This window comes from Echeneis naucrates, chromosome 9 (assembly GCF_900963305.1).
Source record: "Echeneis naucrates chromosome 9, fEcheNa1.1, whole genome shotgun sequence".
Lineage (NCBI taxonomy): Eukaryota > Metazoa > Chordata > Actinopteri > Carangiformes > Echeneidae > Echeneis > Echeneis naucrates.
In genome coordinates this window covers 6,913,103-6,926,306 of record NC_042519.1, presented here as the reverse complement: position 1 = coordinate 6,926,306, position 13,204 = coordinate 6,913,103, and the positions used below count along the sequence as shown (strand labels likewise).

The following is a 13,204-nucleotide window of genomic DNA, read 5'->3' as shown; positions in this document are numbered from 1 at the left end:
TGTATGGTTGGTTAATCATGGCTGATAAAGCTGCTTAAAAAGTGTGAGTGTAGTTTTCACACAGAAATATAACCAAGGTTAATCATGTTATAACAGACAAAAGTGTTTTATTTCTACAAATATTTGACACTCATTTACAGCAAAAGAGAAATATTAGATTAGAGTAGGGTGACATTTTACTGCGATTGTGGGCATTCGCTGTTTTTCACACGACTTTCCTTCTCAGATTTGTAACTCAATTGCACATGTTTGATCACTGAACAGCATCTATTACAAATGTGAATAGCATCCCCATTTTGTAGCTGACTCTATGTACTTAACAACTGCCAGTTCTCTTCGGAAAACAAGCACAACTCAAAACACTTGAGTACAATTAGAATAGCACCGTAAATTTTGTCATGAGATAAAAAAAAAATGTTATAAAAGAGTACAAAAACATATACGATAGGTGAAACACTGCTGCTAGCCACAAATCACTGTTAAAATGTGCCAATGAAGGTTCAAACCCTCTGTTCAAACCAGTGATGTGTTCAAATGACTTAAATAAATTAAAGTAATGGGGGAGACATTGTACAATTTAATAGTTGTAGACTTCTTGTAGGATTGTTTTTCCAAGCGCAGGCAGAAAACATAATAAATTTGTCCTAGAATTACAAAATGAGAGCTAGGATGCATCCTGGTGGATACTGAATAATGTCAGTGCTTGGTTGATATTATTATTATTTTGTATTTGTGCATTTTCAAATACTGATTAGAGATAAAGTATATGATCCATAAATGAACAACACATTGTGTTGATCCAGCGCATTTCAGATGTCTTCATTTGAGTACGATCTGCTCTGTAATTTATCAGATTCCACTCAAGCCGACTTAAAAAAAAAAAAAAAAAAAAAGGAAGTTCTTTTCTCTTACAGAACTTTGATCCATTGGGACATTTCAGTCAGACTGGGGGTACGCATCTTCATAAATTCCACTTATTAGCCACGTCCACCTGAGTTTTTATATTTTCTTTGTTTGTTTCTTTGCTCGACCTAAAGTGTCCAAGGCACAGGTTTTGTTTTGCTTTTTTATTTTCTGAGAACTGCCTTGTGGGTGAGAGGCTTTCAGGGGGGCCAGGAGTCCTCTGTATGACAGCACAAGCTCAGTAGGGGTACGCTGAGATGGAGATGTAGATGATGAAGATGCTCTGGTAGGTGATTCGGCCCTGCAATGAGATGGTGGTGGCCTGCACCTTAAGCCGCACTACACCTGGTCTGTCCAGAACCCGCAGAGTGAAGATGATCCCCCTCCCAGCCTCATCTCTAATCCCAAACACCCTGCCCATCACACCCGTCTCTGATTCTTGCTCGAGGATGGTAAAAGACGTGCGCTCTTGCAATACGCCTGACTCAGAAAAGGCCGACAGTCGGACTACATTGTGATTGGCTGGAATGCCAGAGGGGAGGGTGAGCAGCTTGTATTGGAGGAGCAGGGGAGAGCCTCCTGTGGCACAGTCCAGAGAGCAGGGCCTGTAGCAGGTCCTTTCAAAGTCAACAGGAAAGAGCAGTGTCACTTACATACAGTCAGTTATGTACAGTATCTAAAGCGTAATTATTTAACGCTGTACAATCCTTTTTAATCATGCAAATTACCCAGGGCTTCTTCCTGTCTGGTAGGATGCAGGGCAGGGTGTGTCCAGACACTGGTATCCTCCTCTGGTGTTAAAACACATCTGATGGCGTCCACACTGGATACCTTGCTCCACACATTCATCGATGTCTAATCGTAGAGAAGGAGACTGAGAAGTCAGCTGTTGTCATTTAAAGGAAAAGTTATGTCGTTCGTAAACAGTTTGAAGAGGTCCCTACCTTTACAGCTCCTGCCATTTGGTAAGAGCTTGTAACCTGGGGGACATGAGCACTGAAAACTGCCAATGGTGTTTCGACAGTCGTGTTGGCACGGCTTCCTGAGCAGACACTCGTCCACATCTGCACAGAGAATATTTGAGGATGTAACAGTGGGGCCCAAGAGTCTGACAAGACAGTATAAAGTGGCATATTTTGTTCTTTGCTTTTTTGGAAGGCGCACTCACCAACACACGTTCCATCTCTGTTGGTGTACCCTGCAGGACAGCTCTGCCTGGTGATCCGAGATGATCCTTGGGAACGGGAGAGAATTGGCCTGCCTAGAGAGGACACAAGCTGTGGGCGGAGTCTTGCCCTGACTCTGGTCCCATTAGTGAAGGTCTTGCCTCTCTCAAGCCCTGCACAGGAGCGCCCGTCGCCGAGCAGCACAGTACCAGGAGGGCACTGGCACCTGAAGCTGCCAGGCACGTTACGGCACTGGTAGGCACAGGGATTTGGTGTCTGAAGGCATTCATCAATGTCTGAAAGGTAAATGTGACTCAGATCAGTTCTAACGTGCACTCCCCATTAGAGCACCATTGGTGAGCTGTGTTATATCATACCCAGGCACGGGAGGCCGACTCCCTGTGATCGGTAACCTCTGGGACAGACACAGCCATAACCTCCGACTGTATTCTGACAGATCTGAGTGTAGCGACACATGTGGCTTCCATCATGGCACTCATCAATGTCTGAAAAAAATGCAAAAAAATCACAAATCCCAGCATCACATCTGCATATCTTTAATTTATAAGAATTGAAAATAAAAACCCAAAATAAAGTCTATTGTTGAGATAGCTGGTAGCCTCCGTCTGGTGTGAGTCAGGACTCACTGGACTCACACAGGAGTCAGGACTACAGAGCGTGCTGAATTTGACTCATGTCGTAAAGAAAATCTTTGACTCTTATTTCACCACAGTGCTGTTGGCGATGAATGCACTAATGCAGACAGAGCAGGTATGTCCTTGGGGGACAGAACCAAAGCAAGGCTGACTCTGATGAGAATGTTTCAAATTGATGCAGTGAAGGTTTATTTGTGGTGAAACAATAAATTTAGGACCCCCGAGGAAAACAAAGAGGATAAGCAGTGAAGTGTGACCGCCACTCACCCACGCAGGCTCCACTCTCTGCTTTGGTCATACCAGCTGGGCAGCTGTCGAAACACTGGTATCCTCCCTCTGTGTTGCGGCACTGTTGGTGAGCTGGGCACACATTTCTTGTGCACTCATTGATATCTGTAAAAGTGCAGCCATCAATATATCAAGCTGTAATTGATTGACAGTTGTCAACCACCTCTAAAAGTATCCCAGTCATTCAGATATTAAAGATATCTCCTAAAATGTCCTCAATTGAACATTTAAATTCCACTTCCATGTCTTTTGTAGGGTGTGCTCAAAGGACTGACCAATGCAGCGCTGTCCTGACAGCTGGTATCCGGGGTGACAGATACAACGGTAGGAGCCCAGTGTATTGAGGCACTGATGCTGGCACGGGGAGAGCGAAGACTCCTGGCACTCATCCACATCTGAAACATGCAATTGATGTATCTGGCTTAATGGATCCGCTGCGGTCCGGTACAGTTATGTTGTTATATGCTGGTGCGGTGACATATGAAGTGCTGAGCTGAGGATTTAACAGTGATTAGCAGCGCCTTGCCTTCACAGCTGGTTCCTGTGATGCTGGGCTTAAACCCCGGTCCACACTTGGCCTGGCAGCGATATGTGCCCACAGTGTTGACACACTTCTGGTTGTAGTGGCACATGTGCAATCCCTGAGAACACTCATCAATATCTGTGTGGCATTTAGTGAAACAGAAGAGTAAAGCCGCATGTTGATATAGAGGATTAGATGATGATTTTTTTTTTCCCTCTGCACTTCATTGTTCTCCTTGTAATTCATCACAGAAACAGCCAGCAGGCGCTTTGTCTCTGTCTCACCTTGGCATGTGTTGGTCTCTGCAGAGATGGTGAAGCCAGAGGGGCAGGCGCAGGAAAAGCCCCCCATGATGTTGTTACAGGAATGAGAGCAGGGAGACTGGAGTGCACACTCATCCTCATCTAACAAGAACATATTGTGCCACAATCATAAAACTGGTACAGTGACAAATGTTCAAGGTAAATGAGGCATAAAAAAAGGAAAGGAAAGCAGCATACCAGCACAGTAGGAGGCTGTGTCAAGAATGAAACCTTTAGGACACTTTTCTTCATAACCATCTGCAATTGGAGAGTTTGGTCAGTTTTAGCTGTTTCAACACTTTTAGTCCAGTATTTTACATGATGTAGTGATGGTGAAGGTTTGCATCATTGTATTTTCTTCCTCTGACCTGGTATGAGGAGGTTGGCACTGATATGGAAGTCCAGAGTGAGAGTAAACATGTTGTAGACGCTGCTCATCTCAGAGACCTTGAGGAGCTGGAGCAGAGGGCCCTCGCGTTCCTCCTGGCCCTCATAAATAATAGTGTGGTTGCAGCGTAGGACCATGGGGTTTCCTCCTCTCTGGTGGGTCTGCGCCGACCACGAGTACAGCTGCCCCTGCCCTGTCTGCATGTATGACTCATCAAACTCCTGTGCAACACAGATGAAGTGAAACCGAGGTGCTTAAGTATGTCAGCAAATTTTCTAGACAAGTTTGAGGTTTTTAAAGAAGCATTGTCATAAAAGCAGTGAACACACCTCTAGGCTCAGATGAGATGATGATAATGAAGGAGGAACAAATCCATTGATGACAATGTCAATGAGTAAAACTCCCTCAGAATCCAGACCCCTGGCTACGTGTGTCAAACGGAGGAGCTCACCTGTGTGAAAAGTTAAAAAACACACCTTGCTCATTTAAGCAGAATGAAGCCAGCTCAAGATGAATTCAAGCATCCATGTGTGAATTTGTGCATGCCACAGGAAGTCAGCGGTGCCATCTGCTGGTTGTTTTGTTAAACTACAGACTCACCAGTCTCAAACTCCAGCTGAGACTCCTGTCTGAACTGGCCCTGAGTGAAGGAGTAGCCATTTCTGGCCTCGCCGCTCTGCAGCACAGTGGTCCAGTAGATGGGAGCAAACACAGACACCAACACCCGCAACAAGGGGCCTACAGTAAAACAGCATCCACTTCTTTTTACTGCACTGTAGATGTCCAGCACAGTCTAAACAACATGAGGATTGTAACCCCGAAATATGCTGTAACTGCTTCTGTATACTGAAAATCTTAACTGCCCTCATGCCCAATGATAAAAAGTTATTTAATAAAAGAAAACTAAATAAGAAAACACACATTTTTTGTTTAGAATTATAGCTTTTACCCATAAGCACAACTCGTCAATAAAGAAGTCTTAGAATTTCTTATTGACCTTACAAAGAGGGAATGATCACTTACCCACACTGGGAGGGATGTTGTCCAGGCGGGCCTGCAGAGTGCTCTTCCCCTCTTCCACATTGTCTGTAATATTGGCCTCCAGGAAGGACACACCAAACTCCCTCTCATTCACCATGCCTATCAGACTGCCTCTGGTCTTACGAGGAGTCTCTCCTTTGATCATCAAACGGACACCATGCACTTAAGTAATCCATGATTATGTTTAATTTAATTAACATATTCAATTTTAAATTGTGAAATATATGAGTCGCTTTACTCATACTGTAATAAAAGCCACGACTCACGTAGCAAAATGTGGTTTTGGTCTGTGTATATTGTAAGCTAACCTTCATAATACTCCTTATTCATCCAATATGATAATGCTGATACAACTGAGAATATGAGCTTACATTGGTATTTGGTTATAAAACACACAGATAGTAAAAAGAGAGAGAGAGAGAAAAAAATCTAATTAAAAATGAACATGTACCTGGACAGAGACCAGCTTGACATTTCTTAGAGTCGATGCTGGGGCCGCTGCATGATCGGCCACCATTTGCTGGTTCTGGGTTGTTGCATAATCTGATCCGTTCTTGGAAGCCTTGTCCACATGTGCTGCTGCACGGACTCCACTCCTGCCAGCTAGAGTAGCCTCCATTGACTGTGAGAGAGAAGTTAGAAAACAGCAGAGTACTAACACAGAGAAGGAAGCCAAACTCTGAGAAGTACTGGTTGGTGTGTCCATAAAAAAAAAAAAAATGCTCATGTTAATTGTAATGTTTGTAATTATGAGCACCAAACTCACTCTGAACCTTGAGAGTAATGGTCCTCTCAGCTGTTCCTGCTTCGCTCTCGGCCACACACTGATACTCTCCTTCATCTGCAGTCTGTGGAGTTGGGGAAAGTTCAGTTTAATTAGTACTCTGAGAAACAATTATCTGCAGATGGAGCCACAAAGTTTCAGGACAAATCTCTTCAATCAACTACAGTTTTATAGTAAAATAAAATTGACATTATATAAAAAAAAATCTGGCATTTTCTACTGAGCAGACTTGATTTCAGTGTGTCATAATAGATATTATTGGACCGGGGAGAGGAAATTTCACATTAGAGTGCTCTGTGGGAAGGACAGTCATCTGTCTGTGAGAAAGTCTCAGCTGCAGGCTGTGCAATTACAGCAGCAGTTAGGGCCTAACAAGGTTACAGGCTAAGGAAAGAAGGGAAGAGTCTGGGAACATCAAGCTTTCTGCTCATCTCCTCCCTCTGTGGCTAATACTGTTAGCCTCTCTGACTGAACTGAATCTGATTTAGGTGGAAGCAGGACACTGCAGGACAGTCACACACTGTTCTTTCACCTAAGGGGACTGCAGATGAAACTTGGATAGGCTGAATACTGCTCCATTGTTCTCTGTCACATGAAACATTCATTGATGCAAGTAGTGCAGTCAAGGGGCTCATCTTAGTGACTTGGTTTAACGTGTAGAAAGCGGCCTGCTTTAAATTTCGGGAAGGAAATGTAGGTAGAAAAGAGCAAAGTAAACTTTGTATTTACAGTGATGCTGTAAATGACCAAGGATCCATTGTGAAGGGCTTGCATTCGGATTGAGCGGAGTAGAGGTCTTCCATCCCGGACCCACCGGAGGACAGGGCTGGGGTCTCCTTGAACTGGACAATCAAGGACAGCCGAGCCACCCTGGATGACTGTCTGAGATGTGTGTGCTTCACCCTTCAACACTGGAGGCTCTGCAAAAACACAAAGCACATATTTATAAAATGGCATGTATTAAGTTGGTATTATCTGTTGCAGGTCAGGTGACTAATCCTCTACAGAAAGCTCACCTCGGACGCGGACAAATGAAAGAGCTCGGATGGAGCCCACGCTGTTTTCTGCTATGCACACATAGGTCCCAGCATCACTAATGGTCAAGTTATCAATGATGATGGAGCTCCTGCCGGCTTCGTCGACTGTGGCGCCTTGAAGGTTTTTAATGAGTCATGTCAGAGGGATCTGTGCATCTGAATGTGATTCAGTATGGATAAACAGAAGTGATGCAGTTGGAGTGAAAAATTTGTCAATACCTGTGTACGGGCTGTTGTTGACAGTCCAGGAGATGACAGGAGGAGGTGTTCCCTGAGCATGGCAGGACAAGACCAGACTCTGTCCTTTGTTAAGGGTTGCATCGCCTGGCAGCTCCTTGAAGGCGGGCCTCATGTTGATGGACAGGCGGATGTCTCGTCTCTCAGTGCCTGCTGCATTGGTGGCCACGCATGTGAACACACCAGCATCCCCTGGCTGTGTGAAGAAAGCAGTCAGTTCTCATACTTCTACCCAGACTTGGACAGAGATGGAGTATACCATGTGGTGAAGTAAGTGGACTGTACCTCAGCTCGCTCAATTATCAGCTCGCCTGATCGCAGGACAGTGAATTTTCCAGGAAGGTTGCCCACAACGGCACTGTCCTTCTCCCATGATACTCTGGGCTCCGGTGAACCTTGAGCGGCACATGGCAGCAGCGCCTGAAACCCCTGAATGACTGAGAGCTCTGTCTGTCCGGGCGGAATCAGGGGTGGAACTGGAATGCAATAACATCATTAGTTTATGAACACAACTTTTAAACACGTTAAAGTTTAAATAATCTTTGTTCACCTTGAATCACCAGCCGCATATCTTGGCTGGCTCTGCCGGCGAGGTTTTTGGCAGTGCATGTGTAAATGCCTGCGTCACTGCGCTGGGTTGAAATAATTGCCAGAGTTCCATTGGCAAAGATACGTGTATGAGCACTGTCAACCACAGGCCTCCGCTCTTTCAGCCAAGTAACTGCAGGTTGAGGCTGCCCATCGGCTACACACTCAAGGCTGACTGACTGGCCCAGCACAACACTGTAGTCCACACGAGGCACACTCAGCACCGGTGGAACTGCAGAAACAGTGAGAATTCATATTATAATGAAATTTGGGCTTGTTTCTTTGCATAAGCCACTCTGACATGCAATTTAACTTCAAGAAATTTGAATGAGAAAACCAGAATTTTATTGCCATCTCTGAAAGCAAAAGGCCATGTTACCTTGAAGGACTAGTTTGGTCCTGCCCACAGCCACACCGGCTTCATTCTTTGCCAGGCACTGGTACGTCCCAGCATCGCCAAGCGTGACACGGGAGAACTTCAGGGCTCCGTTTGAGAGCACAGCCAGTCTGTGGCCTATGAGCAAATATAAATTCATATTCATGAATCTGATGCATGTACACTATTACTATTAATGTATCAAAATATATTATATATAACTACCTGCTGCTATGGGAACTCCTTCTCTTTGCCAGGTGATGGAGGGCCTAGGAAGGCCTTGAACCTCACAGGGTAGAACAGTCCCATGATGCAACACCACCTGTACTTCCTCTGCCATTGGCCTAATCTCTGGAGGCTCTAAATACGTGAAGGAACAAATGGGTGCACATTGGATTATGTGTTTTATCATAACAACTGAACAGAGGCAGTAAATGAGAGCCCACCTTGCACTGTGAGAGAGATATGTTTGTGTGCCACTCCAGCTGGGTTGCGGGCAGAGCATGTGTATCTGCCAGCATGACTTGGCACTGCAGCGGTAATCTCCAACACTCCTACATAAGAAATGAATAGAGATTATTAGTCAAATGTCAAATGTGATGAGAAAAATACATACTCACTACCCTGCTGTTTATCTAGTGGTCCAAGTGTATACTAATATAAAGAGGCAAAATGGAAATGTTTTTGTTGGGATGTTTGTCTTACCAGTGGGAAGAACACGATAACTTCCACCCCTAGCACCCAGTTTGGCACCCCCTTTTGTCCATGTGACAGTGGGCTGAGGGCGTCCTTGTACATGACAAGGCAATACAACAGGAGACAATTTCACGGCTGTAACTGTTGTGGCATCATCTTCAATAGATGGCGGGACTAAAAGAGAAAATGCACCAATATAAAAACACCTGGTTTGCCTTTTTACAGTCTGCTTATTGGAAAAAAAAAAAAAAAAAAAAACTAAAAATCAATACCTTGTACCATGACTTCAATGACCCTTCGCTCTTCTCCTACATCATTGACAGCAGTGCACTCAAAGTACCCTTCATCCTCACTGGATGGTGACAAAAGAACCAGGGACCCCGAGGACAGTATCCTGAATAGAGAAGCAGAAATGCATCATGTGGCTTTGTGTTGTACACCTTTGAGCTGTGATTCGCATGTGTTGTGTTTTCAGTGCCATCTTCTGCACCTGTATGCTCCAGGAAGCTGACTGACATCAAGCGGGCTGCCATTCCTCTTCCAGGAGACTTTGGGTGGGGGTATACCTGTGCTCTCACAGCTCAGCACAGCTCTAATCCCCGTGGTTACTGTCACATTGAATGAACCCTGACTGATTGAAGGACCCACTAATGAGACACAGGACAGCAATTATAAACACACAATACACTTTTTGTTGTGTTTAATTCTCAAATCAAACTCAGGATTTGGCTTAAACACTGTATCTGCTATATCTTGTAAAATCACAAAGAAAAAAACAAAAACAAAGACATACGCATACAAATAAAAGCATGTATATATATTTAGATCTAAAATCTGCTTTGCTATATTCACCAAACACCCGTAGATCCATCCCCCGGTGATCTGACCCAGCCTGGTTAGACACAGTGCAGTAATAGCGACCAGCATCACTCAACTGAACCCCATGTATATGCAAGGAGCCCTCTGAGAAGGTGTACCTGAAATGAACAGTTACAACATGGATGACTGGAGTGGCACATCAGAGTGAGCAGCTGTGTCTGTGTTTGCTCTCGTATGAAGTGTAGTATTACAGATCTTGGGACATACTTAATGTTATCCTGAGACACGGGGAAGCCCTCTTTTCTCCACATGACTGTAGGTGAAGAGTCCCCTTCAACTTCACAGGGTAAAACTGCCTCCTGGCCCACCTGAGTGGTCACCAGTGAACTGCTCCCCTTTATTACTGGAGGTACTAGAGAAGTAAAAGGTGACATATCCATGTAGGTCTGACTTGGCTTTAACACCTAAAACTATTTTACTTTGAATACTGATATGTAGACTTACGGAGAATCTCCACAGTGAAAAATAGACTGTTACTTCCAGCTATGTTGGTGACCACACAGCTGTACTGGCCACTGTCCTCAGGCGTGACTTCCTGTATCTCCAAGTACTGACCACCTGCCAAACTCTGGATACGACCCCCCGGCTGGTAAAACAGAGCAGGATACAAGGAGGAGAGTGTGTGAGCAGGAGGAGATGGCTATCAGCTCAGTATCTGACTTTTTCTTCCCTGACTATGTACCTGCAGTTTGGCCTCATTCTTGTACCACTCAATACTGGGAGGGGGGTCACTGTCAGCCAGACACTCCAAGGTTAGATGTCCATTTACAGGCACTGACAATGTCCTCACATCACCAGAGCCCAGCAGGGTGGGTGGAACTGAAACAAAACCACTCATTAGTAGGCAATGAAGGTCATGGAGGTTAATCACAGAGGGTTTTCAGTGGTAATACAGACACACACACACACACACACACACACACACACACACACACAATAATAAGTAGGATGGGCTGTAAGATTTGCACAGTTTTGAGGCAGCTAAGATGGATATTCCACAATATTGGAGAATAATGTGTAATCACGTACACTACATAAATACAATGCACAGCAACACTGCAGCTGGAATACACTGCCAGATAAACAGTTTTTACTTCGGTGCAGACACAGATTCAAGCCTAAGGTGCAACTAAATGAAGAACTAAAGAAGAAGCTGGGGATTGGGGGGGTGCAGCTATACACAAGTACAACTTCTCTAACCTTGGACTCTGACCCAATGGTTTTTTCCATCCTCTCCAGCTGAGCTGCTGGCCAAGCAGGTGTACAGACCTGCATCCTTGATCTGAGACAGAAGTAATCAATGAAAACAATGCTGTATTTGCCTGCAGAAATGATGTTATAATTTCAGTCTTTCATTTATTTGAATGCCCACGGTTTTTTTTTTAATCACACATTATTATTTTTAGATTGTACTTTACCTGCACTTTTCTAATCCTGACAAAGTGTCCATCCTCATGAACGATGCCAGTCCCTTCTATTGGGCGACCATCTTTGAGCCAGCTGAGGGTGGGAGGCGGGACTCCCACAGCAGAGCACTCTAGCTCCAATGCACTGTCCACTGCTATGGTCAGTTCTTCTGGAGAGCTGGAGCTGGAAATCTTTGGAGGCTCTGACACAGAAAGCAGGATGTTTTGGATTAGTCTCTCAAGATGTTTAGACTATGACATAGACCTTTATATATACATTGACTACAGGTTTAAGTAAAGACAGTTATGGCATTACCAAGCACAGTGAGGTTAAAACTCTTTGTACTGCTTCCAGCCTGGTTACTGGCCACACAGCTGTAGAGGCCCGCATCCGAAGGGGAAACATCAGGCAGCTGCAGCCGTGTCTCCTGTCCGTCCAGCAGCAGGTTGCGGTGCAGAGACAGCGGCTGACTGTCCTTCATCCACGTCAGTGTGGGAGGGGGCACACCGCGTGCCTCACAGGTTAATGTTACCAAGGATCCCTGGACCACTGTAACTGGCTCTACTGGTTCAACATGATCCACGCCGGGGGGTACTGGGGACAAAAGACGCACATACTGCAGATCTGTGGAAAACCTGATCAAATATGCTACACACAGTATCAGCTCTAGAGAAAAGCAGTAGGTGGTATGTTATGACTACACCTTGGACCTGGACGTCATAGCTGAGCTCAGCAACACCAGCATGACTGCGTGCCACACATGTATAAACTCCAGAGTCAGACAGCTGCACAGGAGAAATCCTTTTTTATAGAGAGAAAGAACATTTAGAATTAGCTCACCTATAAACACAAAATATCTTTAGAAAAGAAAGTTTAGAGTCAGCTGTCTTTATCTAAACTGACCTCAGCTTAGAGTCACCAGACAGGAGGCGTGCACGGGGAGAGAGGAGCAGGGGGCGTCCGTTCTTCAGCCAGCTGATCTGAGGTGGAGGGTTTCCTGCTGCCTGACACTCGAGCGTCACAGCGCTGTCCTGCGTGACCTGCACCTCCCTGGGGACAGTGGTCTCACCAGAGATAGTTGGCGGCACTGTGACAAATCAAATACAATTAAAGCAAATAAAGTTGAGCGCCATCACACCTGCACAAAGGAAATATTTTAACTGACCGAGAACAAAGAGTGTGTAGATTTTGCTGTCCTGTCCCACAGGGCTGACGGCCAAACACGTGTATGTCCCAGAATCCTCAGGACTCAGCTTCAGTAATGTTAGCGTGCTGCCATCAGGGGCCATACTGCCAGATAGCAAAGACATTTTATGTTCTCACATTAACACCACAAATTACTTTAACATTTGCTCTGTTTCAACCAGCATCAATTATTTGTCCATGCCTGACTTACTTTCCCATCATCGTCCCACGATTTTCTCACACTCACATACACACAAACAGTTGCAATGGGCATGTAAACTTCTGAACAGCTGTAAAACAGCTGCTCTTACTGTTCTCCATGATAGAATTAGGCCAGGGACTTTAGACGACTCCATTAGTCTGTCCACACATCTTTTTGTCATGCACTCTATATTTGACAATGATAATTAATGTCGTAATTTCCCAAACCTTTAGGGAAGGCTGTTGATTGATTCTTGAATTGTTTATAAAACAAAATCAACAACTCTGAATGAGTAAAATGAGCTGTAATATTATCTTACTAATTCTGTGTATTTAAAGCACTTGCATGAACTGCTTGTGCTAGGAAATCCCTACAATGTTTGGAGAGGACTGCTAAGAAGATGTTGGTTGGGGTTTCACTCCCCTCCATGCAGGAGATCTATGAGAAGAGATGCAGGAGGAAGACCCTTTGCATTTAGATAGGCTCTTACCACCCTGCATATGAACTTTTTGTTCTGGTGCTTTCTATCAAATTGTTCTCCATCAC

General features: G+C 44.8%; 1 protein-coding gene across 1 annotated transcript in view; it reads right to left on the bottom strand.

Annotated features, from left to right (window-relative positions):
- Positions 1 to 898: 898 nt before the first annotated feature.
- Positions 899 to 13,204, bottom strand: part of hmcn2 (hemicentin 2) — a 41,154-nt gene continuing 28,848 nt past the window's right edge. Inside the window, exons 45-81 of the mRNA XM_029509858.1 lie at positions 12,437 to 12,561; positions 12,175 to 12,358; positions 11,975 to 12,072; positions 11,587 to 11,865; positions 11,283 to 11,473; positions 11,065 to 11,146; positions 10,547 to 10,683; positions 10,309 to 10,450; positions 10,072 to 10,216; positions 9,838 to 9,962; positions 9,476 to 9,632; positions 9,258 to 9,379; positions 8,995 to 9,159; positions 8,736 to 8,843; positions 8,515 to 8,649; positions 8,293 to 8,427; positions 7,876 to 8,145; positions 7,611 to 7,801; positions 7,308 to 7,521; positions 7,068 to 7,202; positions 6,781 to 6,971; positions 6,034 to 6,115; positions 5,719 to 5,889; positions 5,250 to 5,402; positions 4,827 to 4,964; positions 4,556 to 4,677; positions 4,207 to 4,447; positions 4,037 to 4,096; positions 3,821 to 3,940; positions 3,540 to 3,674; positions 3,289 to 3,408; positions 2,993 to 3,118; positions 2,447 to 2,575; positions 2,072 to 2,365; positions 1,848 to 1,967; positions 1,632 to 1,758; positions 899 to 1,520 (exon numbers count right to left, since the gene is read on the bottom strand). Coding sequence (XP_029365718.1) covers positions 1,142 to 1,520; positions 1,632 to 1,758; positions 1,848 to 1,967; positions 2,072 to 2,365; positions 2,447 to 2,575; positions 2,993 to 3,118; positions 3,289 to 3,408; positions 3,540 to 3,674; positions 3,821 to 3,940; positions 4,037 to 4,096; positions 4,207 to 4,447; positions 4,556 to 4,677; positions 4,827 to 4,964; positions 5,250 to 5,402; positions 5,719 to 5,889; positions 6,034 to 6,115; positions 6,781 to 6,971; positions 7,068 to 7,202; positions 7,308 to 7,521; positions 7,611 to 7,801; positions 7,876 to 8,145; positions 8,293 to 8,427; positions 8,515 to 8,649; positions 8,736 to 8,843; positions 8,995 to 9,159; positions 9,258 to 9,379; positions 9,476 to 9,632; positions 9,838 to 9,962; positions 10,072 to 10,216; positions 10,309 to 10,450; positions 10,547 to 10,683; positions 11,065 to 11,146; positions 11,283 to 11,473; positions 11,587 to 11,865; positions 11,975 to 12,072; positions 12,175 to 12,358; positions 12,437 to 12,561 — 5,848 coding nt within the window. The 3' untranslated portion in view covers positions 899 to 1,141. The remainder of the gene's footprint in view (positions 1,521 to 1,631; positions 1,759 to 1,847; positions 1,968 to 2,071; positions 2,366 to 2,446; positions 2,576 to 2,992; positions 3,119 to 3,288; positions 3,409 to 3,539; positions 3,675 to 3,820; positions 3,941 to 4,036; positions 4,097 to 4,206; positions 4,448 to 4,555; positions 4,678 to 4,826; positions 4,965 to 5,249; positions 5,403 to 5,718; positions 5,890 to 6,033; positions 6,116 to 6,780; positions 6,972 to 7,067; positions 7,203 to 7,307; positions 7,522 to 7,610; positions 7,802 to 7,875; positions 8,146 to 8,292; positions 8,428 to 8,514; positions 8,650 to 8,735; positions 8,844 to 8,994; positions 9,160 to 9,257; positions 9,380 to 9,475; positions 9,633 to 9,837; positions 9,963 to 10,071; positions 10,217 to 10,308; positions 10,451 to 10,546; positions 10,684 to 11,064; positions 11,147 to 11,282; positions 11,474 to 11,586; positions 11,866 to 11,974; positions 12,073 to 12,174; positions 12,359 to 12,436; positions 12,562 to 13,204) is intronic.